Source organism: Toxotes jaculatrix, chromosome 20, assembly GCF_017976425.1.
Source record: "Toxotes jaculatrix isolate fToxJac2 chromosome 20, fToxJac2.pri, whole genome shotgun sequence".
Classification (NCBI taxonomy): domain Eukaryota; kingdom Metazoa; phylum Chordata; class Actinopteri; family Toxotidae; genus Toxotes; species Toxotes jaculatrix.
Genome location: NC_054413.1, coordinates 70,340 through 95,185, shown reverse-complemented (window position 1 = coordinate 95,185; position 24,846 = coordinate 70,340). Strand labels below are relative to the sequence as shown.

The window sequence follows — 24,846 nt, the reverse complement described above, 5'->3', positions numbered from 1 at the left end:
GATTTCCCATTTCCTTTGGAAGATTTACATATTTTTATTTCATCTGAGATCTCAGACCTTTTTTTCTATAATTTTTTTGTCAGGCCTGACGCATAAAACTGATGCATCAGAGGAAAAGAAACATTAAGTAATCGAACAATTGAAATCCTAACGAAAAAAACTGAGCGAGTAAACTAAAGTGGACTGTGTGAAGAACTGCACAGGAAAAAAAGAGACAACCTAAATGAACAGTATTGGGAACTGATAACTGGTTGGTAACGGAGGTCATCCAACTGATGGAACTGATTTACTTTCCCTCATTGTTCCATTGTTCCTGTTCATGTCCATGTTGTGAAACAATTTTTTTGGGTCAAGCTTTTAATGAAAATGGTTAAAAAATCAGGACAATACACGTTCTACCTTTCTACTAAAGTACTTGTCAGTCCCTTATTGTGGTTGGAGGTTTTTTTTTTCACTCTAAGCAGAGTTACCATTGCCAATCTCCTTGCGAATCTTAGTTATTTGAGCCCTGGGTTGTGTAGACTTAAACAGTTGTGTTCTGAAAGACCAAATTGATTCAGATTTAGATTCTTTTTTTTCCTGACTACACGGTCAAGGGGTTACACTAACACCACTAATACTGCAGCGTTGGCTCACTCAGCAGGATTAGTTGTAACTTCTACAACAACTACTGCTTCATTTCTACTATTTCCAACAGTATTCCTACAACAACTGCTGCTACTTTGACTTTTACTATAACTACTATTACTACTAGTAATGGTATTTTGATTACTATTATCGTTACTGTAAGACTGTCCAGATAACGTTCTCTGTCGGTGTGGGTGAGTCAGTACAGGTTTACCTGGAAGCCTCCCAGTGTGATGGTCAGAGAGACGTCGAGGGGTCGGTTGACGACTCCAGCAACAGATTTTATGAGCGACATGAAGAGCAGCGGAAACCAGACGATACAGATCAGTAACAGGACGATCAGACCGCCCATCCCGTACTTCACCACCCGCTTCTTCTTCTGACCCCGAGGCTGAGGGTACCTCTGTGTACAAATACACACACTTCCTCTGACCATTGTGCACCTCTGTGTACAAATACACACAAATCAACACAAATATGCCCGTAAAGACACGGACACTCTCGTACCTTCTCAGATTCTCTCCAGCACTTTAAAACAAAGCAGTGGGCGTAGACGTCTTCCACACAGATCCATGAGGACAGAGACAGGGTGGTGTCAGTCCACACCCAATCCATCACTGCTCTGAGCTCCGTCAGGAAGGGAACCAGACGGAAACTATAAGAGGAGAGGCAGACAGACAGGTAGAGAGACAGAGAGGGTAACATGTCTGTGAACACTACTTAACCATGATAGCATCTTGTTCAGTCTTAGCGCCAAGCTAGAATAGTTGTTTCCACTCTGGACAGTTGTCTTTGTGTTTGTGTCGGTGTTGGACTGTGATGTTGACTCACCCCTGGAACAGGAACAAGTTGAGGTAGTTGTGGCTCTTTGTCAGGAAGTTTCCTAGAACTCGTGTTGGGTAACCAGATCGAATCTGATAGGCCGACAGACCGAAGTAAACACACTTCACAAAGTACCAGAGCTGAGCCACCAGGTTCTGATTGAAACGCCTGCAGGCAGACAGACAGGCAGACAGACAGGCAGACAGGCAGACAGACAGACAGACAGACAGACAGACAGACAGACAGGCAGACAGACAGACAGACAGACAGACAGACAGACAGGCAGGAACAACACTGTTGAGCTTAACTACATTTATCCAAACTTATTCTCAACTTGTCATTTCCTAACTTGGCTTAACTCAACTTTTCTTTGTTCAGCTTAATCTACTCAAGACATATTTAAAATAACTTTGATTGATCTGGACTTGGTTTGATTTGTTATCAGCTCAGTTCAGGTGCAGACAGCAGATGAACAGGTCTTTATATTATTAATGAGGCGGCAGGTAAAGGTGAGTTAGATTCAGATTTTCAAATTCAGAGATGCTTTATGTTCATGAACATTTAAAAAGCAAAGATGTACAAATATATGATACCTCTCAGTGACGGTTGGCAGGATAAAGAACATCCAGAAGTGAATCCCAAAAACCAGAATCACCTGGAATACCAACTTCCCTAAAACAGTTTTCCTCAAATACAGTGCTCTGTCTATCACCATGGTACCTGCAGACAGACAGGCAACATAGATATGTTAACTTTTAGGCAGACAGACAGGTAAAAAGCAAGGTAAACAAAACAGGTAGACATACCAAACTGGATCAGGACCATCACCAAGAAAGCCTCAGGAACTTGATCTTCTGAGAGGGAGGAAGTGATGTCAGCAGCAGCTGAGTGTTTCTGAAATCATTAGAATAAAATAGAGTCCACAGAGGTGAATAAAGTTTCAGCTCAGAGTGGAATGTAAAAATCATGGTCAGTGGATCAAACTTTACTCCAAAGGCCCAGAAGCCAAAGACGATGATGATGAAGTCGACCGTGTCGGCGAGGAACATGAGGACATAAACGTCGGTGACGGCGCTGTACTCTGGTTGGACAAGAGCTCTGAAGAACTGACAGACCGGATGGTAAACAGACATGCACCTGAGAGAGAGAGGATCAGCTGGTGATGTGGTTTGTGAACACAGAGTAGTGACTGGACAGTTAGCTTTAGTGTTAGCACACCTGCTGACAGAGTACTTCTTGGCTCTGACGGAAAGTTCTGTGAGTTTCTCCAGCAGCAGATCCAACCTGCTGGGCTGCTGAGGTCTGGAGCTCACACTGCCTGAAAGCATAAGAACAAAACATCACCAGATCTAAAGAACGATCCACTAACTGTATCCAGTGCTTTGGACTGGAAAACTGAAAATCAGACCACGGCTATGAGACGACCTTCACCCCTCTCAGACAGCTGTGTCTGCAAAACGCTTTTTGAACAAGAGAAACACTTTATCCGACTGATGGGACCGTTTCCCTGATGTACTGTCGGTCCGAGGATTTTCTCTGGACAAACAGCTGCTGTTATAGTCATCTGATAATTTAAGGACAGGGACACTCTTCACGTCTTCTGACCCTTTATGATCCTTCACTCTGTCCTGAACCTTTTGTTCATGTTGTCGTGTTGTTGTGTGACTCTACCTGCAGGTGAGTGCAGCTGAGTGGAGCTGGAGCATGTCCTCCTCCTGCCACGTCGTCGTAGTGTGTTGACGGGATCAGTCACATCAGTGGAGGTGGAACCTCTGGTGGTGGAGTTGGCCTGGTTGCCATGGCGGTGAGAAGCATCAGTCTCCGTGGTAACAGTCTGGTCCCAGAGTCCGTGGCACTGCAGAGGACGAGGAGGAAGGAGGAGTAAGCCATTCTATAGTTTCGTGTCTTGTCTTCCTGTTCTGAGTGTGGTGATCTTTACCTTGAGCGTGGCTCTGTGGTAGAACAAAGTGAGCAGCTGCAGCAAGTCGTACAGAACGTAGCCTTCCTTCTTCTCCACCCCCAGGATGTTTGGGGGGTGGAATGGTTTGAATCGGTCCACCTCCAGCTTCTGGTTGAATGGAAAGAAACCAAACTGGAAGAAATACTTAATTACGATGGTTACCTGAGGACACAGACAGGTAGACAGACAACTTAGACCTCAATGGATGGATAGGCAGTCATGTATTGTTATAAACTATAAATAGGCAGTTATAAGATAATAGATAAATAAAAATCAGCAGAGTGGTGTGAACCTCGGTGTAGATGATGGCTGTCATCCAGAAGGTCTTACTGGGTCGAGGGACAGACAGCATCGCCCAGAGAAACACCAAAACAGGAAGTACCAATGTCAGACAGCTGGCCGACACCATGTGGTTCAACACAATGACCAGGTAACACACCGTCTCTGACCTGTTTCAGGAGGGGACAAGTTCTGATGCTGAAGTTTTGTGATATTGAAAGAAAAATGTCCTTCAGTCACACAGAGAATCTAAAGAACTGGAACGTAAATAAGAGACAACTGATGCTGCATCTACTAAGAAGAAGCAGTTCACTCGAGAGATTTCTGTGGAGTTACCTGACGTTCAGAGTTTACCTGGCTGCGAGGATGTTGTAGAGGGCGTTGCACAGCTGGAGCAGCTGTGGCTGGTTACCATAGAAGTGGTCCGACGCTTCCAGCTCCTCGTCGTAGAAAGTCCTGAAACAAGGAAAGGAAGAGCGTGAAGCACCAGCAACAGCTGACGGCTGACGGATCTCTGTGACTCTCCTGTCCTCACCTGTTCCTCAGCAGCTCGCTCGCTGTCAGCTCCTGAGTGCGAGACACAGGCGGACAGGAAGACAAGTCTGAGTCAGACAGGAAGTTGCTCCTCTCCCCCAGAGTCTGAACCAGAAGCTGCTTCCTCAATCCCAACCCCACCTCCTTCATCGTCCTCTGTTCATCCTCTTTCTTCTCCCTCACCTCCTCTGCCTCCTCGTCCTGGAGGTCCAACCCCAGAGCGAGGCTGTAGGAGGGGGGCAGGAGGATGGAGGAGGGGGAGGCTGGGGAAGAGGCACTGGTGAAGGTGTGAGTCGGCTGGGTGTCAGTGGGAAGTTGTTGGTTTGATTCTCCATCACTGTTCAACAGACAGAGAGACACTTAACACCACAGACAGGCAACTGACTGAGCTAATGCTAAGCTAACCTGTACACAGATAACAGTGTGTGTGTGTGTGTCTCAGAGGAGGCTGACTGTCAGTGTGTCTCTGTCCCTTTCACCATGTTAATCACAGTAACATTGAGCTCAGGTGATGTGATCCCAGGTGCTCAGCCCTCAGTACATCAGTTCACACCTGACATTAACCTGCGTCTCCAGTGACCACGTGATCTGATCTCACTTTCCCACTCTATATGCAAATAAACACTGACATCACTTCCTTTACAAAGACACGTGTTGTTTTTAACAGTGCAGCAGCAGCAGTTTGTGTGTGAATGACTCGTTTACTTCCTGTTGGAGAGTAAATGAAGCCTCCATCTTCACTAGCTAACGACAGTTTGGTGGAAAGAATCATTTCACTGATTGTTGACTGTCCACTCAGCTGCCAGCAGCTGTTAAGGTGGAATGTTTTCTTGCATGTTACTTAACTTTGACCATTCCATTTGTTTTTATTGGCTCTTGTGTAACATGAGCTTCAGTGGTTATTGGATCTTCATCTTAAAAATGTGTGTGTCAGGAATTTTCTGTTTCCTCATTGGACAGAAAGCGGTGGAGCCTGGTTCCTGGGACAGACTGGGTCTGATCCCCTGATGTCTCTCTGTGGACTCTCTGAGACCTTCAGATGTGGTGGACGAAGCCAGGTTAGGTGATCTGTCCAACTTGTATTTGTTGAGCGGGTTACAGGTAAGTTTGAACATAAAGAATCACGTGTGTTATTCATTGCTTCAGGATGACCAACCTGTGTGTCCCACTGCTCTTTTCTTCCTCTGAGGTTGACAAGAAAGACAAAGATTGGACCCTCTCCATCCTGGACAGTTTGGGTCGTAATCTTTGGCTGGTTTTAGCCACCGTGCATTCTGGGAAATCTTCACTTTTAACTTCCACTGTTGGGTCACTTTCTGCTGGTACTGTCTCTGGTTCAACATCAGGACCATCTGCTCCTGACACTAGCTCTGTCTCTGCTTTGTCCTTTGCTATTTGACGTCCTGCTTCTTCATCTGTTTCAGGTCTTCCTCCCTTTCCTTCTTCCTCTTGCTTGCTTCCTCTCACCGGTGAGGCCCCGCCCTCTGCCTCCTGGGTGCTGCAGTCCAGACCCGACTCTCTGGATGTTTTCATCATCTGCTCTTGGTAGTAAACGCTGATTGCCTCTCTGGTGGGTAAATGACCCTGATCAACCAAACAAGAAAAACAAACAAGTAAACATGCAGCAGATCCTCCATGTTTGTTCTGGTTCTCACAGGCTGCAGTGCTGAGTGTACCTGTTTGGCCTGCTGTGTTAGCATGCAGCGCTCGATGCGGAGGACAGTGGAGATGTCGATGTGTTCCTGACACAAACCGCTGAGCCAGGCAGTCAGAGAGTCCAGCAGAGCCGACAGCAGAACCCAGCAGAACTGCAGTGTGTTGGAGAACCGGTGCAACACGGTGTCTGAAACACACGACGTTGCCTGAACATATGTGTCCTCATTGTTCACTGTGGACGGACACGTTTTAAATCAGAGACTTCCTACCTGGTCCCTCCTCTTTGTCCTCGTCCTCTCCGTCCTCCTCCGTCTCCTCCGTCACTTCTATGACTCCAGCTGCTGAAGAGAAGGAGTCACAGGTAACTCCACCTGAAACTCTTGTGTTAGTTCATTTTATTGATGGAATATTGTTGATGCTGCAGCTTCTTAAATTAAACAGGGACGTACGTCCCCGTCTCTCACTCTCTGCTGCTGTGAACACAGTTTACAGATGTTTCTGTTTGTGTCAGAGCTTTAAGTCTTTACGCTGCTGTGAAACCTTTTACCAAACAAAGAGAGGACACCTCCTCCTCACCTCCTCCCTTCTCCCCCTTGTTGCTCCTTGGTTCAGAGGAATTCTTCTTCCACAGCTTCTTCTGGTTGTTGCGAGCTCTCATTGCTGTTCTGGAGTCTGTTATCCAGGCGTGATAAACAAACTGATGCAAACGGACAAAGGTAACACCAGTTCATCAGTTTTTGCTCTGAAAACAAAAAGGATTCTTTCAACCTTGTTAAATGTTTTCACCAGACCAGATTATGGTTCTGTCTTTAAAGAGAATGCTGTTCTCTCCTCTGTTTCTCAGGCCTGTTCAGGAAACCTGAGGTGGAACATGATCTCAGCCCCGGGCCACGCTGCCTGACTCTCTCCTACCTTACAGAGTTTCAGTGCTTCACCTGGATTTCTGGACGTAAGTTGTAACGTTATAGCTGTAAATCAAAGTCGTTACCAAACAAAACTATCAACACGATCGGGATCCTGGTCCCCAACCTGTTTGGGCTTAGGATCATAAGCCTGTTCCATGTGTCCATGACGTGAGGAGTTGGACATGGAGACTCTCACCTGGAAGGCTGATTTCTCAGGAAGCTGCTCCTCCTTCTTCTCCTCTTCCTCCTTCTTCTCCTCCTCCTCCTCACTGTCTGTCTCAAACAGGTAGTAGTCACCACTCCTCACCACTGCAGGTAGACGGACAGTTACATAAAGACCACATAAGGAAAGTGAATTGGTCTGACAGGTGAGAGTGATGATGTCAGAGGTCATGTGACTCACTGGAGGCGTGGTTTACCCAGGGTCTCCACCACTCCTTCTTATTTTCATGACCTACAAATCAAAACATTAAAAAAGGTAAAACTCACGTTAGCTGATTCTGTGATTGACAGATGTGTATCCCAATTGTTACCATGACAACATGTTTGTTTACAGACCGTCACCATGGACGTTGTCTTGGGTCAAACTCAACATTTTCTCTTTTCCTCTGCGAAACTTCTGTTGTCGAGATTTAATCCTCTCCATCCTGAAACGCAGAGACAGGAAGTGGACGACTCGTCAGACCAGGTCTGGTTCAGCTTTGGACATAACTGTTCAGTGTGTCAGACTAAAACACGGGACAGGTCAGCGTTTCTATGGCTGCTGTGAGAATGAGTCTTATCTTTGTCTCTAGTCTCGAGACAGCTTAGCAGTAATCTTGGACCTTTCTCAGGGACGTTACGAGTCAGACCACTCGGTCACTACTGTTGAGACAGCTCAGACTCGGACTCGTCTCATTCTCTGTGTTCTGATTTGGACTCGTCTCAGTCGCTTCGGACCTGAACTTGTCTCGTTGGTCAGCCTGATGTCCTGCTGGATTTGTTCGATCTGCTGTGTGGGCTGGGATTTTCCTCGCGGCCGTTTCTCTGATTCAGACTCGTCTCAGTCTAAAGTCTTTTTATTCTGAGTCTTAACTCAGTCTCTGAGCTGTTGGACTTGGACTTGTCTTGGACTTGTGGGAGTCTTAACTGCAGCAATGTTTGTGTCTTACTGTCTCTTCAGCAGGTCCATGGACATCTTCTCCACCTCCAGTCTCGCTCTGACAGCTTTCACTGTGGATGCCTCGAAAAGCTCCGCCCCCCTGCAACATGGCCATTAACATCATGTGACTGCGTGTCTTCGTGTGCGTGTTATGATACACGGGTGTTGTGAGTGTGTACCTGGAGGCCAGCAGCTGTGTGTTGTGCAGATCCAGGACCACATACAGGAAGTAGTGACTCCTGAAGACTCTCCTCTGCAGCAACAGGAAACAGAAACAGACGCCGTCCCAGATGATTCCTGCCTCGTCATTTGGTAACTCACATTGTTTACTGCTCTGCTGTTCCGCTGCAAACAACAAACAAATAACAGAGATTACAGACAGACGGGCAGACAGACGGGCAGACAGACAGACAGACAGACAGGCAGACAGACGGGCAGACGGACGGGCAGACGGACGGGCAGACGGGCAGACAGACGGGCAGACAGACGGGCAGACGGGCAGACAGACGGGCAGACAGACAGGCAGGCAGACGGGCAGACGGACGGGCAGAAGGACGGGCAGAAGGACGGGCAGGAGGACGGGCAGAAGGACGGGCAGAAGGACGGGCAGGCAGACGGGCAGACAGACGGGCAGACAGTCTGCTCTGCTGTTCCGCTGCAAACAACAAACAAATAACAGAGATTACAGACAGACGGGCAGACAGACGGGCAGACAGACAGACAGACAGACAGGCAGACAGACGGGCAGAAGGACGGGCAGAAGGACGGGCAGGAGGACGGGCAGAAGGACGGGCAGAAGGACGGGCAGGCAGACGGGCAGACAGACGGGCAGACAGTCTGCTCTGCTGTTCAGCACATTTCTGACTCGTCTCAGTCTCAAAGCTGTTTTGACTCCAACTTTTCTGTCTTGACCTCAGTTTGACTCAGACCTTTCTGGTTAACACAGCACTGACTGCAGGTAGGTAGTCTGTGATAATCTCTACTGGTCTGTGCTGCTTATAACTGATGGCTGACAGACAGGTGGACACTATACGTACGTTTGGTGTATCCTTTGATGGTGCAGGCGAGACTGAAGAGCTGAATCAGCCAACAGTGATTCAACACCAACGACTTAATGAAACCACAGGCCAGGATCTGACAGACAGACAGGCAGACAGACAGGCAGACAGACAGACAGACAGACAGGGACAGAGAGAGAAGTCTCCTTGAATACTTTAGTAAATATGAATGATTGTGTGATGATGATGATGATGTGTCGTGTCTCACCGACAGAATATTCTTCATGGTAATGACGAAGATGTTGTAACCAATAAGACAATCCCAGTACACCAGAATGGATTTAACTGGTTTCAGCAGCAGTTCTCCGCCCACCAGGAGGAAGTAGAAACAGGCCACCAGGTAACCCATACAGAAGATACTGATCCTGTAACAAAGCAGCGCTGTGCTGTTGGTGTTGGTTTTGTGTTTTTCGGAAAGTGCAGGATATAATCTTTAATCTCAAAAATCTAGTTTAATATTATTCCTAAATTTCCTGATTTATTCCTAAATTACTGAACAAAATTTCCCAGTTTTTAGGTTTAAGTTTGAATTCTGGGGTTTTAGTTGAATCTCAGAGTTTCAGGCAACAAAAAGTTTGAATCCTGACTTTGCAGTTTAAGAATCTGTTCTCAGGAGCAATGACATTGCTTAAAGAGAAACCTTTACTTTGAAAATCATACAGGTAAGTGTGGCCCCACCCACTCACCTGGTGGTCCCAGTGATGAAGATGACGGTGAGGACGAACCAGAACATGTAGCTGAAGATGATAACCTTGATCATGTCCAGGTAAGACCTAAACACATACAGAGAGATCAGGGAGGCGGACAGGTGGACAGGTAGAACGACAGACAGGTGGACAGTGAGCGGGGTTTACCTGCACAGCATGAAATCAGGGACCGTGTTGAGGTGGAGTCGTCTGATTAGTTCACAGATCTGCCCGTCATCTTCGTCCAGCTCACTGTTGTCTCCTGCGAGGATCTGAACTGACAACTGAAGCTCCTCCTCAAACACCTGCAGCTGCAGCGACGCCCCGAGGAGGAGCAAGAAATCATCTGAAAGGTCAGGAAAGATCACAATATGGTAAAACGAATAACCCTGACTTTCTGCCAGGTGTCTTAGATTCAGGTTTCAAACACTTGGATTCAAAGGCTCTCTCTACTTTAGGGGACCACTTCGAGGACGGAGTCTTCACGACTTTTAATCAGAAAGAACAAAAATATGATGCATCTAGAAACAACCTCTGTCTTTTCTTAAAAAAACAACAACTTCTTTTTAACTGATTTAATGTCTCTGGTATGGAAACGTCCATCAGTCGTTGGTCTTCAGGAGCTTGAATGGACTTGGGACAGGGAGCTGGGTGTAAAGATTACAGAACATGTGAGGGAGGACATCTGGACCAGGATGTGGGGTGCATTCATCGCCTGACCATCACCTCCCCATTGAGCTTTAAATGCAGAATAAATACTGGAGGTTTTCCACTCTGTCAGAATAACTGGGAGCTGTGGTGTATGAAGTGAGGAGTATGTTGGGAATCGAGCTTGAACTGGTGATGATGACGATGGTCTTACAGAGGAGAAAGAGTGGGTTTGGTGGTGTCAGGTGATCAGGGAGGAAGAGCCATTTCACCACGTTGGAGTCCATGTTGGAGGACGGAGGTCTCCAGGGATAATCTGAAAATACAACAGATACAACAGGAGTCGTGAAATCTCTCTCATCTTCAGGAAATAAACACGTCAGAACACATCCACCTTCCAGCAAGTCTTTTATCTTTTCAGAATAAAAGCCTAGATGAGTTTCTTCCATGGTTTTTACACTTTATTTTGGAGTGAATCATCCCCAAACGCTGCCTTCAGGTCAGTTCGTACCTTTACAGGCAGCAGGAGGGAATCCGATGCACAGCAGGTACTGGAAACACAACACACCCGACAGGAAGTAGCAGTACTTGGGCCACACTGAGGCGATGCATTTCCTGCTGCGACATGATAGGATGGTGATGAGGCCAAAGGCGTGGCCCACAGCAAACAGATCCATCCGCTGACCAATCACGTTCACGGCCAACAGGAAGCAAGTCTGAGGAGGAGCGTGGGAATGCTTTTAATCAGGAAGTTAGCTTGTTACTATGCTAACTTGAACATGTCTCACCTCCAGTCCAAACTTGTAGAAGAAGTAGTTGAGGAAATATTTAACACAGCTCAGCACATTGTCGTCCAAGTGACGCCTGGTGATGTCATGAAACAAGGTTCTGGTAGAGGGCGGGACTTTGTTGTGGCGGAGACGGTAAAGCTCCTGGTGTCGGTAAATCGTCACCTCGAATGCTAACAGCGCTAACATCATCAGGTTATACTGTAAAGACAAAGACAGGTTAGCATGATGCTAATCGTCATTATCAGAAGACGAGAATTATTTTGGCCCATTTTCGTCTATTCAAGGACAAAATTATCTTTGGACATTTTGAGCCTTTTAACTCGTCGTAAACCTTGTCACTTTACTCAAACTGTAAACTACTGTTTAATGTTTATCATATTTGCTCAGTGTTTCTCTGTGGCTTCAGTTTGATGCCCTCTCTGTTTATGGTGGACAGCTTCACTCTCACAGGACATTCGTCCCATTAAGGCTTCAAATCACTGTCATTTGGACGATTTCAGCTCCTGTTCGGCTCCGTTTCATCTGCCACTTCCACTGTTTCAGGATTTCATCTTAAATGTTTCAGCAGCAAATTGTCAGCTTCGTTAGAACGTCAGTCCTCACCCTCAGGTAGTCGAGCAGTTTTCCATCTGTCTTGCGAAGCCCCACCCAGTGGGCGGGGTCAATCGGACCGGAGTACAAAACAGAGCGAGACAGGTCGGTGCTGGAGTTATCTGGCTACAGAGCGACAGACGGGTTAGAGACAGACAGGTGTACAGGCTGACATTTCTGACACTGTTACCATGGTTACCATTGTGCAGTTGAAGGAGTATCTGATTGGCTGGACAACGTTGAGTTGGTACAGCATCTTACAGACGGTCACCACACAGGTCCAAACCGTACAGACTCCTGACAGCAGGGGGCGCCACGACCTGCAGGGTAGAGCCATGCCCACACACAGCACGAACAGCAGGTTAAACACACACACCTGCAGAGAGAGAGAGAGACAGGTTATTCAGACAGACAGACAGACAGACCATCAGATCGTAAACAAGCCCCTGAGAGCGGATCAACGTCTAACCTCCTTGACAGAAACCCAAATGATGTAAAAGGAGACGATCTTGACAATGTGTAACTCCAGGAGCCACCAGAGGAGGCGCTGCAGGCGCTGCAGTGAGAGGAGGAGGCGCAGGAACAGCACAGAGAGACGATCCACCACCAACCTCCAGGAGACCAGCACTGAGGAGGACACACCAGGAGTCTGCTTCCTGTTTCACACTCAACTCCTCTGTCTCAGGTGAGATCATGCAGTGTGTTTACCTGTTATGTGGTCAGACAGGGTTTCCCTGTCAAATGTACAGGGGTACTCCTCCTCTTCCTCTTTTACCCACTTGTCTTCTGTCTCCTCCTCTCTCTCCCTCTGTCCTCTTCTCTTCTCCTCCTCCCGGGGCAGCTGAGGAGTTCCGCCCATCGACAGGTCGACCAGGCTGCCGTCAGAGTGGACCAACCTGCAGAGAGCGAGACAGGTGGACACAGGTAAGGATCAGCAGGACAGTCAGACCTCCCTCAGCTGTGGAGGGAAGAGACAGTTAGCTCTAAACTCTCTAAATCTTATCTGGGTTACAGAGATCTGAGGTCTGCTAGCACTACTACTGCTTCTACTACTGCTACTACTATTATTACGATTATTACTATTATTATTACTAATGGCACAGGGAGAAAAGTGGGCGGCTGTGGCTCAGGAGGACGAGCAGGTCCATGTGCAAAGATCGGAACGTGTAACTGTTTCCTGTGACGTATGTTTCAGTGACGTCTGTATCAGCATCTGCATGAAATCAATACCTGAAAGTCAAATCAAAGGAATTCAGCACAAATGAAAAACGTTGTGACAGTATTTATAGTCACGTAACATAGAACTGAATATACGTGTGCGACTGCTGACATGCATGATGTATGATGTCGTCTCATCTACTAAACAAAAGAAGGGCTGCATTTCAAAATAAGAGAAAATAAATAAAACATGTTGAGCATTCAGTCTGATTAACAGAATATTATCTGATCATCAGGGTTTTTCATCTGATTATCTGTTAAATCTGATCATAAAACTTTTTTTTTCACAGTTGATCTGATTAACACACTGGTTTACTCCGTAGTTGTACTGGTCTGAGGTCCAGTTTCAGACGCAGCGCTCGGGTCTGGACCTCTGGCCTGCTGGTAAATGTGTGTGCGTGTTACCTGGTGATGGTGCTGTTGTGTGTGTCTACCACCGTCTTCAGGTCTGTCAGCTGCAGAAACGGCTCGTGGAAGTAATGCAGGTGAACGATACACACCTGCAGGATAAAGACAACAGTGAGCTCTGTTACCATGGTAGCAATTAAAACGCCACATTTACCACGATGGTGAGAACGGTCTGAGAGAGCACCAGCAGGAAAGCAGCAGGGATGAAGATCCTGGTGAAGAGAACAGGAACCGAAAACTTCTCCAGACCAATGTCCTCCAACCTGGAGACACGAGACACATTGAAGACATTGGACGCATTAGAAGAATTAGAGACATTACACAACCGATCGCTGTAAGAACCAGTCAGAGCACAGTTACACCTTAAGCCTGATTCAGTGTGATGAGCCTGACAGAAAATACTGAGGGAAAAACCTGACAGCTTTACGACACAGACACATACCTGTATACACCTGTGTGTGTGTGTACCTGTGTGTGTAAACCATAGACTGTATAAGACATGGACGTAGCACCCGTGACGTCACCCATCGGTTTCGTGGAGTCGGTTTTGTGACCAAACCATGGGCATTGGAGCTGCGCCATCTTGGATTTTAGTGGGAGTGTACTTTCCATATTTGGCGAAGAGGCGGTTACTCTACGGGTCAGCCGGCCGAGAACCCGGCCACTTAGCTCGGAGCAACCGAGCTAGCCTAAGGCTAATCAGCTAATCAGCTAGGCTAACAAGCTAAGCGGCAGCTACATCCACCACACGACAGTCCCCGAGTCCGACCCGACTAGCTCGACCCCGTACAACCGCGACACACAGCATACAACAGAGCCTGTTATTTAACTGTGAAATAATCATTATTATTTCATATTGATAAAATATATTAAAAAGTTAAAAACATTATTATTATTATTATTGTTGTTGTCATTGTTATTAATGATAACGATACAAAATAATGATGATAATACTATATTAAAATATTTAATATTTACCGGTTTTCACCGCTGCCTCCATCCACTATCCACTTACAGTTACAGCAGCCGCTGACTGACGGAGCTGCTCTGTCCATGTAATGTCGGACTTTTTAAACAGAAAAATGAGACCAAATAAAATTGTAGCCTAGTATTCACACAATAAACGGACTGAGAGCACGGAACACACCGCAGCAGCGTTCCCAACATTAGCTGCTCCGGTCCTCTATCTGTATCAGCAGCGACCAGAGACCGGCAATGAAGTCATAAGCTAGCGGTTAAATATGCTAATACATGCTAATTAGCGCAAACATCCAGGTAAAATAGTGAGAAATTTACTTACCGAAAATACTGCGACACAGACTCCTTCGACGGTCGGTTAGTACAGTCCACACTACAACAAGCCATACTGTCACAGAAACCTATCCGAACATTGGCAAACAAACACGGACACCGCAGCCCGTGTCAACCGCTGTAGGTAGCTGGAGGCGGCTGGATGTAGCCGCCTAGCCCAGCCGATGCTTTAGCAAAGAGCTAACTGCCAGTGCCTGTCTATGGAACTGTCACTCAATGTAACCACGCCCTAATTTATTAAGCCTAAATAACACTAAAACGGTTGTGGTACAAAAAAATCCCCCCACAGTGTTCACGGAGGTGGAAACTATCAATAGAGACCAAAAACAAAAAATGTACCAGGCTGTAAAAATGTTTTTCAGGCTGTAAAGTTGGCTATTTTAACATGGGGGTCAATGGAGAACTGCTCACTTCTGGAGCCAGCGGCAGCTGAGGAACTGCAGCTATTTGAACGCGGAAGTGATCCTCACTGCTGAAACATACAACTCTCCCCTTGGTGTGTACCTGTGTGTGTGTACCTGTGTGTGCTCAGTCCAGTGTAATAACTCCAGGTCTGGGGGGATGTGGGGAACTGGAAGGTGTAGACCAGGATCAGAACCAGCATGGAGTAAACCACCACAGCTACCCAGAAACCCCGAAGCAAGGCACGCCAGCGCTCGTAGTTCAGCTACGGAGAGACAGACAGGTAGAGAGAGACAGGTGGATTTTGTTCACTGATCTTTGTTATTTCCTAGAACAATCTTGTGCCTCAACATTTCAAATGTCCAATCAGTGAACCAAACAGTAGCCCTAGTAGACAGGATTGGACAGTGAGATTCAGCAACCAGTCTGACTGTAGTCCAGGTTTAAAGTCTGCAGCTCTGACAGAGCCAGTATGTAGCATCAGGAGTACGTGCAGTATGTGTGTGTTACCTGGTACAGGGCGACGCAGCACAGGAACATCACCATGTAGATGACTTTGTAGAGGACAATTTTTCCCTCAAAACTAACGAAGAAGAACATCGTTCCACAGACGTAGATCCAGTATTTGACAAACATCCTGGTTACAACGGCAACCAGAGCCTCCATCTGGACTCCTCCTCCTCCGCCCCCCAGGAGCAGCACCTCCTCATACGACACCGCCTCCTTTTTCTCCTGCAGATCCTGATCTGTCCTCTGATCCTCTGAGGACAGGAAACAGAATCCATCAGACAGACAGACAGATGATCAGTCAGACAGACAGACAGGTGACCATCAGACAGAAAGGTGAGCAGTCAGACAAGTGAGCAGTGAGACAGACAGGTGTCTTACCTTCCATGTGGACAGTGATGGTAGAAAGCTGTGTGTCTGTCTGTCTGTCTGTCTTCTCAGTCCTCGCCTGACGCAGCAGCAGCCAGAAGGTCAGAAGACACAACAACTGAAAGGACAAACGATAATCAGATGGAATATTCTGTTCATTATTTCCACAGAGCTGTTGGTGACAGCACAGGTGCACTTCTGTATTTAATTGAATTTTACAGTAATTTATTTTTCCTTCTTTATTCTCAGCTCGATCTTTATTCTGGTTTATTGAACCTTATTTAGTTTTAACTTCTGTGATGTGCAACGAATCTTGATTATCCGGAAAGTTCTCTGAATCTGATCTAATCAGACTGAATGTGACGGCAGTTCAACAGTAAACATGTCAGAGTCGTAGTATTAGCAGCAGCAGCATTAGCATTAGCAGCATTAGCAGCAGCAGCATTAGCAGCAGCAGCATTAGCAGCAGCAGTACCTTGGAGGCGAGCTCCCTGCAGGGGTCGTCCTTCCTGGGGAACAGTCCGGGGACTTCCTGTATAGAGGGGAAGCTGTAGATATACTGCAAGATGACCAGAAGATTGCTGTAGGCGACCAGCCAGGGCGATGACATCAGCGTGTACCGGCGACGTTCTCGCATCATCCAGAGGACGCATGACCACAGCAGCAGGACACACGTGAGCCAGGACACATATGTGATGGACCAGGCCATCATGGAGATCAGAGCGCAGATGTAACTCTGTTTGAGGAGGAAGCCGAAGGCCACAGAGGCAGCACCGGCGCCCCCTTCCTCGCTCCTTACCTCCTCTTCCTCCACCCATCTGTCTCCTTCAAAAACACAGGTCTCCAACGTGTCTGCAGCATCGGACACGGCAGAACAGGAGGACAGTCACATGGTGCAACTACACCTGATCACTTCCTGAGACCAAACATGTGACTGTGGAGCTGAGGACGGGACGGCAGCCGTCCCCTCAGCCCAGACGCACAGGACAAGCTTTCTATTGATCCAGTGTGTGATAAACTTTTGGTTCGGGTTAGTTCACAGCTCATCTCGTCTTTTCATCCTTTAATTAGATTCTGAACCTGTGCACAGCAGCAGCACCTCAGTGTCAACTGATATCACAACCTAATGATGTGGCATAATAACAGCTAGTTGATGTGAAATGCATGCTGGGATACTTTTCTGGTAGTGACTCGTCTCACTGTGACAGGTGAGCATGCAGAGGAAGGCCTCTGCTCTTCTGGGAGTCAGAGCACAGACTCACCTGATTGGCTGTGAGAGTAGTGTGGCGTGGAGTGAACATCCAGTCCCAGGGCAGTGCTCTGCGTGGGCGGGGCTAAAGAGCCAGAGGTGCTGTCAGTGGTTGATGACAGCAGCACCTGACAAACAGAGACAGGTTTGCTGATCACTGCAGCTGCGTTCACTGAAGCCTGATGATTCATTCATGTAATAAAAGAAGAATCGTACGTTTCTGCGCTCAGGACGATCGTGAGCTCTCCTCCACAGCTCTCTGCGCCTCGCCGCTGTGATGTCACCACTCACCTCATCGCTCAGGTTGCTGGTGGTGGTGAGGACGTCACTACTGACGGCTAACTCTGCCCCCTCTATGCCCCGCCCCCCATCGCCATTGATCAGCTGAGGAAACATGTGACAGCTGAGGAACGCTCGCTCACCGGGACAACTGTGTCTATGCCATCTTAGAGTTAAATCATGACATCATCCTCACCTGGTTCCTCCACAAACTGGCCACAGTGTGATGGAGCAGCAGCAGCATCAGCGGACTGCTGAAGTGGAACCAGCTGAGCTCAGAGTTCACCTGCAGCCTCCAGGGGGCGGTGCAGTCCACCGACACCACCGACACCAGGCCGAACACACTGCAGAGGAAGACGGTCATCAGTGATCATATGAAGGCGCCTGACTGTCTGTGCTCGGACACGTCTGTGAAGAAAAGACTTTAACTTTAACTTTACTGTCCCTGGTTTGTCAAACACTGATGTTTAGCTCCCTGAGGACGATCAGCTGATCTCCTCCACATCTGTTCACTCATCTGTCTCTCCTGAAATCACCATCAGCCCCTGGACCAGGACCAGTCCTCAGGAACAATCTCCCAGTGAGTCCTGTGCAGACTGTCAGGACAGGGACTTGTCCATTTACAGGACAGCCCTGTGGACACCCAGCAGAACAGGTTACATGGCCGTTCGAAAGCATGAATGATGTTCATAATAAAATCTCACGGACTGAACCCACTGAAGATCAGGTGGTTTTCAAAAGGCTGAGAGAGCAACAGGTAAAACATGAGGAGGAGCATTATTCCAAAACTCCCCCTCCCCCACTCCCCCTGCTCTCCCTCCCCCTGCTCCCCCCCCCCCCCCCCCCCCCCCCCCCCCGCTCTCCCTTCCCCTCTCTGATTTACTGCGTTACCTGGTGGAGGTGTGTTACTTGACAGAGGTGTCATCTGATGGTGGTGGGTTACCTGGTGGAGGTGCGGTTGGCAGGCCATGCCTCCTGCAGTGAGGGCAGCTGGTAGCAATAGAGGAGCAGGAAGTGGGAGGAGGAGTAGAGCATGGACATCACAGACACACACCTAAAGAGAAGGGGCGGGACGTAGCCTGACCACGCCCACCAGGTACTGAGCACCTGGAAACAGAGGAGGTAGAGGAGGGAGGAGAGAGAGGGGAACATGATACCTGGAAGGAGAGAGGAGGAGCCGGGAGGAAGAGAGGAGAGATGGAGATTAGCATCTCCTGCCTCAGTTCGACTGGATTCTACTGGTTACCTGTCTGAGAATCACCACCTGAACCAGTAACCTTTTACTGACCACCAGCAGTTTAACCTATCACCTGGCTGCAGTGTTGTACAGGTGTACTGAGTGACATCACAGCACACCTGTGAGTGAAAGAAAGGGCTCAGGGTTTTTTGGGCTCAGGGGACACTGAAGCAAACCCCAGGACTGTGTATCGTCCTCAGGTGAGGAAGAGAGTCACTTTCAGATACCAAAGACTCTGGACATTGTTGGACTGTCTTTGCTGAGGGACAGCATCTGTGGACTGAGCTCCAGCTTCCAGGCTCTGACCCTGCTGATCCTGCCCTGAAGGTTTTTCTCTTCACTGATCCTGTTTGTGTTTCACAGTAAATCACAAACATTTTCCACAGATAAATAAGAAGCGGATGGTTACCTGTCCGTGTTCTACTGGATTCTACTGGTTACCTGTGAGTCCCAGCAGGGCCGTGAGCAGGACCTTCCCTCCGGTCGCTGGCATGCTTCCCACCATCTGCCTGGCTTTACAAACCAGAGACTCAAGTTCAAGCAGAATCCTGTTTCTGCTGCCGTTGTCCTCGTCCTCATCCTCCCTTCCGAGCACAGAGTCCCTCTCAAACATCAGCTCCTCCTCCTGCTGCTCCTCCTGCTGCTCCTGCTGCTGCTCCTGCTGCTGCTCCTCCTCCTGCTGAGGTTAAAAACAGGAGAAATAACAGTTTTGTTTCCACTTACACTTAACTCAAACTCTACTGGTGCTGTTTAAATACCAGTTTGTGGACATATTGCTCTGTTAGAGTGACAGTGATGTGATGAAGAGTGAGGAGGAGCAGGAGGAGGCCTGGTGTCCTGATAGTCTGTCCCTGCTGCTGCTGCTCTGGTTTCACATGAACAGACTCCGACAGTACAGATAGTAAACGGATTGAACCTGAAGGCTAATCATTATACTGACTGTGTGTGTGTGTGTGTGTGTGTGTGTCCTACAGTCACATAACAAGGTTAACCTTAATAAATAGCTTACTGAGTTACACACTAATAGACAGAAAACCTCATTAAGAAACAAGAGGAGACGACTTAACAAGGTTACACCTGCTTCATTAGTGTGTGTGTGTGTGTCTGTGTTACCTGTGTGTGTGTGTCCGTGTTCAGTCTCACGATCAGCCTCCAGGTCAGCAGACTGACAAACAACACACCAACATCTGGAAACACCTGTCTCACCGCTGAGCCTGCATCACTTCCTGTCAGACTGAGACACAGTTTGTTCTCATGTTTTTTTCTCTGATCCAGAAACAGTGAAAGTTTTCATCAGAGCTGTGTCTCCACGTTCTGTCCTGATCTCTGACGGACTCTGCTGCAGCTGAGACCAGGACAGAACGTGTCTCCACGTTCTGTCCTGGTCTCTGACAGTTCATGTTTCCAGCTCTAACACATCAGTGAAGCTGCTGTTCAAACATCAGCCTCAGTTTAACAAATCATACGTCGTCAGGAGAAAATGCAGCTGATATGAAATGTTAGTGAACAAACTTCAACATGTTCTTATATTTTATAACTACGTTATAATTTCTGATAAACAAGTTATTACATGTTTATATGCTGTTTATATTATAAATAAATAACTGTCTGTCTTAAAGACGTGAAACATCTTCAATTCACAATCCAGAAAAATCAGTCAATAACAAAACAACAATAAATAACAGCAAAGTGATCAAAGACAAATTAAATCAGTGAAATTGAACAAAAAGCTGAGAAACAAACAGTTTTCTCTGTTCTCAGGTCGGATTCAGCCGCTGCAGATGTTTGTTTCTGAATCAGGACACAAACAGCTGGATATGAACATGTGGCTCAGCAGCAGTGTGTGTGTGTGTGTGTGTAACTCTGTGTTTATTGGTGTGTGTAGGTGTTTCAGAGCCATGTAGTCCAGACAGAGAGACTACTGTGTGAACCTCCTACTGCTCACACACACACACACACACTCTCTCAGAGGACTGGATGTCAGTGAGGTTGTTACGGTCCGTCTCTCTCAGGCACAGACTGCTACAACAACATGGCTCTTATTTTGGTAGTTGCCCATACTTCCTGTTTATGTAAACATTGTTGGCAGAAAAATCATTTACTGAGACTGAAAGAGCGACGACTCTTTCAGTCTCAGATGTTTTATTATCTGATGGTCACAGAGATTTTATACAGCTGTGGTTATTTATGTAACTGAGCCTCTAACACAGAGACGAGCCGCGAACAGATCACAGATCAGTCAGAACCTGGACTGGAAACACTCTCTGAGCAGGAAGCTTCTCTTCACACACAGGAAGAGGCGGCACCACGTCTCCTCAGTCACAAACACACCGCCTCCTACATGTATGAAATTATACACTGATGTTTTACAGGAGCTGAGTCAGCAACACACACACACACACACACACACACACACACACACACACAGCAAACCACATGTCTGCAGTCTTTCTCTTTGATGTGTCAGTAAAGTTTAACTGGGAACAGACACAACTGAGTGTGTGTGTGTGTGTGTGTGTGTGTGTCTGTGTGTGTGTGTGTGTGTGTGTGTGTGAGTGAGTGAGTGTGTGTGTGTGTGAGTGAGTGAGTGTTTCAGACAGAAAGTAGTTCATCAGTCATCATGTCTGAATCAGTTTGTTGTTAAATAAATAACAGGTAGGGTGTATATGTCTGACCTGTCTGTCTGTCTCACCTGTCTGTCTTTGTGTCAAATGATGTCTTTCTTACCTGACCAGGCCGAGCTGACTGAGAGCTTTCTGCAACGACGTACCTGCGGACAGACAGGTTGTACATGAATACACAGAGACACAGAGAGACAGACAGGTGTACAGACAGACCGGTGTGTCTTACAGTTGTACTCGGGTTGCAGCGTTGCTGTGGTCAGCTGGAAGAAGGACTGCAGTAACAGGAAGAGGAAGCTTGAGACACATGAAGCCATCACACAGCGACTCGTGTTACCTGGGAGACACAGACCTCATTTTAATTTGAAAAACTGGCAGAGACAGGAAGTGATGTAAACCACAGCTGTTCCTCAGTGATGTGTTCAGGTGAGTCCTTTGATCTCTGTCACACCTGCAGGATTTCATCACGGTGAGGTACACGCTGTGCAACAACATGGCTTTTATTTTGATGGGATTGTCCTTACTTCCTGTTTCTAATGAAAACATTTTGTGGACACTTGTCCGGTGAGGTCAGGTGACCTCTCTATTCTCTGTGTTTCCTCAGGAAGATCCTCCAGGAACCAACCAGCATCCTGTCGTCAGCACAGACACTGTGTGTGTGTGTGTCTGTGTGTGTGTGTGTGTGTGTCTGTGTGTCTCTGTGTCTGTGTGTGTGTGTGTGTGTGTCCCTCAGGCAGGTTGGGTCTGGTCCATTTCCTGTCCTCAGTCAGTGACATCATCACTAAACAACATATAATTATCATGATGTCATCAGTGACATATCTTCAGACGCTGTCGTCCTTAGAGTTGGAGTAAAAATGTCTGAGCTCTGCTCATGAAGTGATTGTAATAGTTTGATTTATTATTGATTGATAAAGTGAAAATCTTCTCAAAACTTTATTGATCAGTTTCCGTGATGACGTGTAAACAGGAATAAGAAGAGGAGAGAAAACAAACAACAACAACTTTATGGGCAGCAGTGATGGAGAGACCTGTCTGTCTCTGTCTGTCTCTGTCTGTCTGACTGTCTGTCTCTGTCTGTCTGTCTGTCTCTCCCTCTCTGTCTGTCTCTCTGTCTCTCCCTCCGTGTGCTGCCGTCACGATGCAGCTGAACAGCAGCTTCAGGTAACTGGCATCATCATCATCCAGGTGTCACATGTTACAGCACAGATCAGTATTGATCAGTATTGATCAGTATTGATTATTGGTACCTGTGGTGGAGCAGGGCTCGGGCAGCAGAGGCAGCAGCAGCAGCAGGAGGACGTAGACCAGAGAGAATCCGTTGTACCGCAGCACGCAAGCTGTGAATCACATGAATCAATAATCAGCCGATAAATCAATCGAAGTCTGAATCGATCAGAGCGATTCTGACAGAGAGCAGGCTGATCAATACAATCCAATCAGATCTGATCAGATCGTTACATGTGACACGTTAGGAAAGTCGTCATGTGATCTGTTGTCATCACGTTTCATTTCCTTTTTCTGTGCTGTCAGTGTGAGTGTGTCTGTGGAATGAACTGCACCTCTGTCCTCCCTCAGTCCACAGAGAGACATCAGCATGTCCCATCACCTTCCTGTGTGGAGCCTTTAAATCAGTTTTAAGGTGGAATTTCCCTTTAAAGTGCCTCACATTCCAGAGGGAAGCGGAGGTGTGTGTATGTTGACACACTGCTAACCACACACACACACGTTGTTACCTGAGAAAGTGGAACCAATCTGTGTGTGTTGGGGGAAGGGAGGTTAAAGAGGGGGTTGCACTCTTCCTGTCTGCCCCCTCCCACCTTTCACACACACACACACACACAGCTGTAAACTCTTTGTGTGTGTGTGTGGATGGAGGAAGACATTTGTCCTCAGACTGTGACTCAGAGTTTTATGCTGTCTGTCTTCCTGTCAGTCACAGATCCCTGTGATCAGAGCGTGTTATCATCAGCTGATCACAGCTCCTCTGTGCTGCTGCTGTTACCTCCACCTGTGTGTGTGTGTGTGTGTGTGTGTGTGTGTGTGTGACTGCTCTTATAACTGTGTGTGTCAGTTTCAGCTGAATGATGTGAAGCTGAATTTTCTGTTTCCTCATTGGACAGAAAGCGGTGGAGCCTGGTTCCTGGGACAGACTGGGTCCCCTGATGTCTCTCTGTGGAAGTTTTTGAAATCACGCTCTGAAACGCTTTAACCTCTGTCATCTTTCTCAAACTCTAAATCTTCTTGAAGCAAAGCCAAACCAAGATGGCGGCCTGACAGCTGGCTCCACAGCTGGATGAACGTGTGAGTCCCAGCAGGAACTTTGTTGAACCTCAGTCTGAGGATTTCCTCAAGGTTTATCAGCTGCATCTGATCTTACCTGCAGTCAAACCGAGGGGCAGCAGAACCCTGAAGACCAGACCTACAGCCAGCTCTGAGGACATCCTGAACCCGGCTCAGTCCCCTCCGGTACCAATCCACGATTTAATCCGGGGTTTACAGATCCAGATCGAAATCCAGTCCCGGTTCTGGTTCTCCCTCAGCAGCAGCTGTCAGAACGCTGTGTGTCCGCCGGAGAAGCCGCAGGTCCGAATACGAGCGACGACACACCCCAGTGACATCTTCCGTCCTTCGGGACTCACAGACAGACCGACGGACAGGCTGAGAGACAGACGGGTACACGAAGAGACAGATGCTGAGTGTCTCAGTCTCTGTTTAAAATTAAAGGTGGAAGATTTCAGGAAGTTGTTTCTCTCTCCTCCTGTCCGTCTGTCTGTCTGTCTGTCTGTCTCTCCTCCTGTCTGTCTGTCTGAAGGTCTGGGTCCTCTCCGGCAGCAGAAGATAATTTTCTGGGGTAAAAACTCTAAAATCCCAGAAAAACAGAAAAACAGAATTTCTTTGACTTTGTTTTTTCTCCACAAACAAATTCTTCTTCTTCTTCTGTCTGTTTTCCTGCAGAAAAGCAAACAACCTGGAGGAGACTGAACTTTCTTTTCTTCTCTTTTTCTTCAGTCTCCCTCTCTCCGCTGAAAAACACACCGCCGCTCAGAAACACTCGCTGAATCCAGATCAGTAGGTTCAGACCAATAGGGGCGGCTCGATCGACCCACGAGCCCCGCCTGCCATCTAGCTGACAGCTTCCGCGGCCAATCAGAGGGCACGATGGAGGAGCGACTCATTTTAAATCAGAACCTGAGAACACGCCCCCTCCAATAGTCATAAATAGAACTGAGATTAATAATCAATAAATCTATTTATTAAATATGGACAAAAGTTTACAGACATTACTCGGAGCCCTGCAGACACCGAATCCTCCTCCTATAGCTTCACACCGACGTCTCAGTCCGTCCTCTGGACGTCCAGAGAACAGTAAAGACCCCAGCCCATCACTTCGCTCATGTGTCTCAGCCTCTGTCCTCTGGGAGGCGCTACAGCTCCGCCCGCCAGGACCGGGCTGTTTGCTGCTGCAGGAACAGAAGCTGCTCTGTTCAGAGACACTCAGCTGTGTGTGAGTGTCTCTGTCCATGTTCATGTCCTTTCACCGCAG

The 24,846-nt window shown here is 47.5% G+C and overlaps 1 protein-coding gene across 1 annotated transcript in view; it reads right to left on the bottom strand.

Moving 5' to 3' along the window:
- Window positions 1-24,328, bottom strand: part of LOC121200762 (piezo-type mechanosensitive ion channel component 2-like) — a 29,220-nt gene extending 4,892 nt beyond the window's left edge. Inside the window, exons 1-48 of the mRNA XM_041066248.1 lie at window positions 23,680-24,328; window positions 22,550-22,639; window positions 21,529-21,636; window positions 21,406-21,448; window positions 19,792-19,912; window positions 19,120-19,357; window positions 18,385-18,598; window positions 17,638-17,785; window positions 17,379-17,546; window positions 17,176-17,290; window positions 16,389-16,765; window positions 15,926-16,031; window positions 15,548-15,798; window positions 15,154-15,302; window positions 13,509-13,587; window positions 13,322-13,416; window positions 12,407-12,594; window positions 12,168-12,325; window positions 11,898-12,074; window positions 11,711-11,824; window positions 11,105-11,305; window positions 10,828-11,032; window positions 10,531-10,632; window positions 9,837-10,014; window positions 9,669-9,755; window positions 9,191-9,347; window positions 8,962-9,058; window positions 8,104-8,269; window positions 7,935-8,024; window positions 7,342-7,430; window positions 7,187-7,237; window positions 6,980-7,092; window positions 6,455-6,575; window positions 6,148-6,219; window positions 5,899-6,065; window positions 5,379-5,806; window positions 4,224-4,559; window positions 4,043-4,144; window positions 3,702-3,858; window positions 3,389-3,571; window positions 3,121-3,304; window positions 2,668-2,767; window positions 2,439-2,586; window positions 2,256-2,343; window positions 2,043-2,169; window positions 1,459-1,617; window positions 1,135-1,282; window positions 842-1,030 (exon numbers count right to left, since the gene is read on the bottom strand). Coding sequence (XP_040922182.1) covers window positions 842-1,030; window positions 1,135-1,282; window positions 1,459-1,617; window positions 2,043-2,169; window positions 2,256-2,343; window positions 2,439-2,586; window positions 2,668-2,767; window positions 3,121-3,304; window positions 3,389-3,571; window positions 3,702-3,858; window positions 4,043-4,144; window positions 4,224-4,559; window positions 5,379-5,806; window positions 5,899-6,065; window positions 6,148-6,219; window positions 6,455-6,575; window positions 6,980-7,092; window positions 7,187-7,237; window positions 7,342-7,430; window positions 7,935-8,024; window positions 8,104-8,269; window positions 8,962-9,058; window positions 9,191-9,347; window positions 9,669-9,755; window positions 9,837-10,014; window positions 10,531-10,632; window positions 10,828-11,032; window positions 11,105-11,305; window positions 11,711-11,824; window positions 11,898-12,074; window positions 12,168-12,325; window positions 12,407-12,594; window positions 13,322-13,416; window positions 13,509-13,587; window positions 15,154-15,302; window positions 15,548-15,798; window positions 15,926-16,031; window positions 16,389-16,765; window positions 17,176-17,290; window positions 17,379-17,546; window positions 17,638-17,785; window positions 18,385-18,598; window positions 19,120-19,357; window positions 19,792-19,912; window positions 21,406-21,448; window positions 21,529-21,636; window positions 22,550-22,639; window positions 23,680-23,743 — 7,248 coding nt within the window. The 5' untranslated portion in view covers window positions 23,744-24,328. The remainder of the gene's footprint in view (window positions 1-841; window positions 1,031-1,134; window positions 1,283-1,458; window positions 1,618-2,042; window positions 2,170-2,255; window positions 2,344-2,438; window positions 2,587-2,667; window positions 2,768-3,120; window positions 3,305-3,388; window positions 3,572-3,701; window positions 3,859-4,042; window positions 4,145-4,223; window positions 4,560-5,378; window positions 5,807-5,898; window positions 6,066-6,147; window positions 6,220-6,454; window positions 6,576-6,979; window positions 7,093-7,186; window positions 7,238-7,341; window positions 7,431-7,934; window positions 8,025-8,103; window positions 8,270-8,961; window positions 9,059-9,190; window positions 9,348-9,668; window positions 9,756-9,836; window positions 10,015-10,530; window positions 10,633-10,827; window positions 11,033-11,104; window positions 11,306-11,710; window positions 11,825-11,897; window positions 12,075-12,167; window positions 12,326-12,406; window positions 12,595-13,321; window positions 13,417-13,508; window positions 13,588-15,153; window positions 15,303-15,547; window positions 15,799-15,925; window positions 16,032-16,388; window positions 16,766-17,175; window positions 17,291-17,378; window positions 17,547-17,637; window positions 17,786-18,384; window positions 18,599-19,119; window positions 19,358-19,791; window positions 19,913-21,405; window positions 21,449-21,528; window positions 21,637-22,549; window positions 22,640-23,679) is intronic.
- Between the last annotated feature and the right edge of the window lie 518 nt (window positions 24,329-24,846).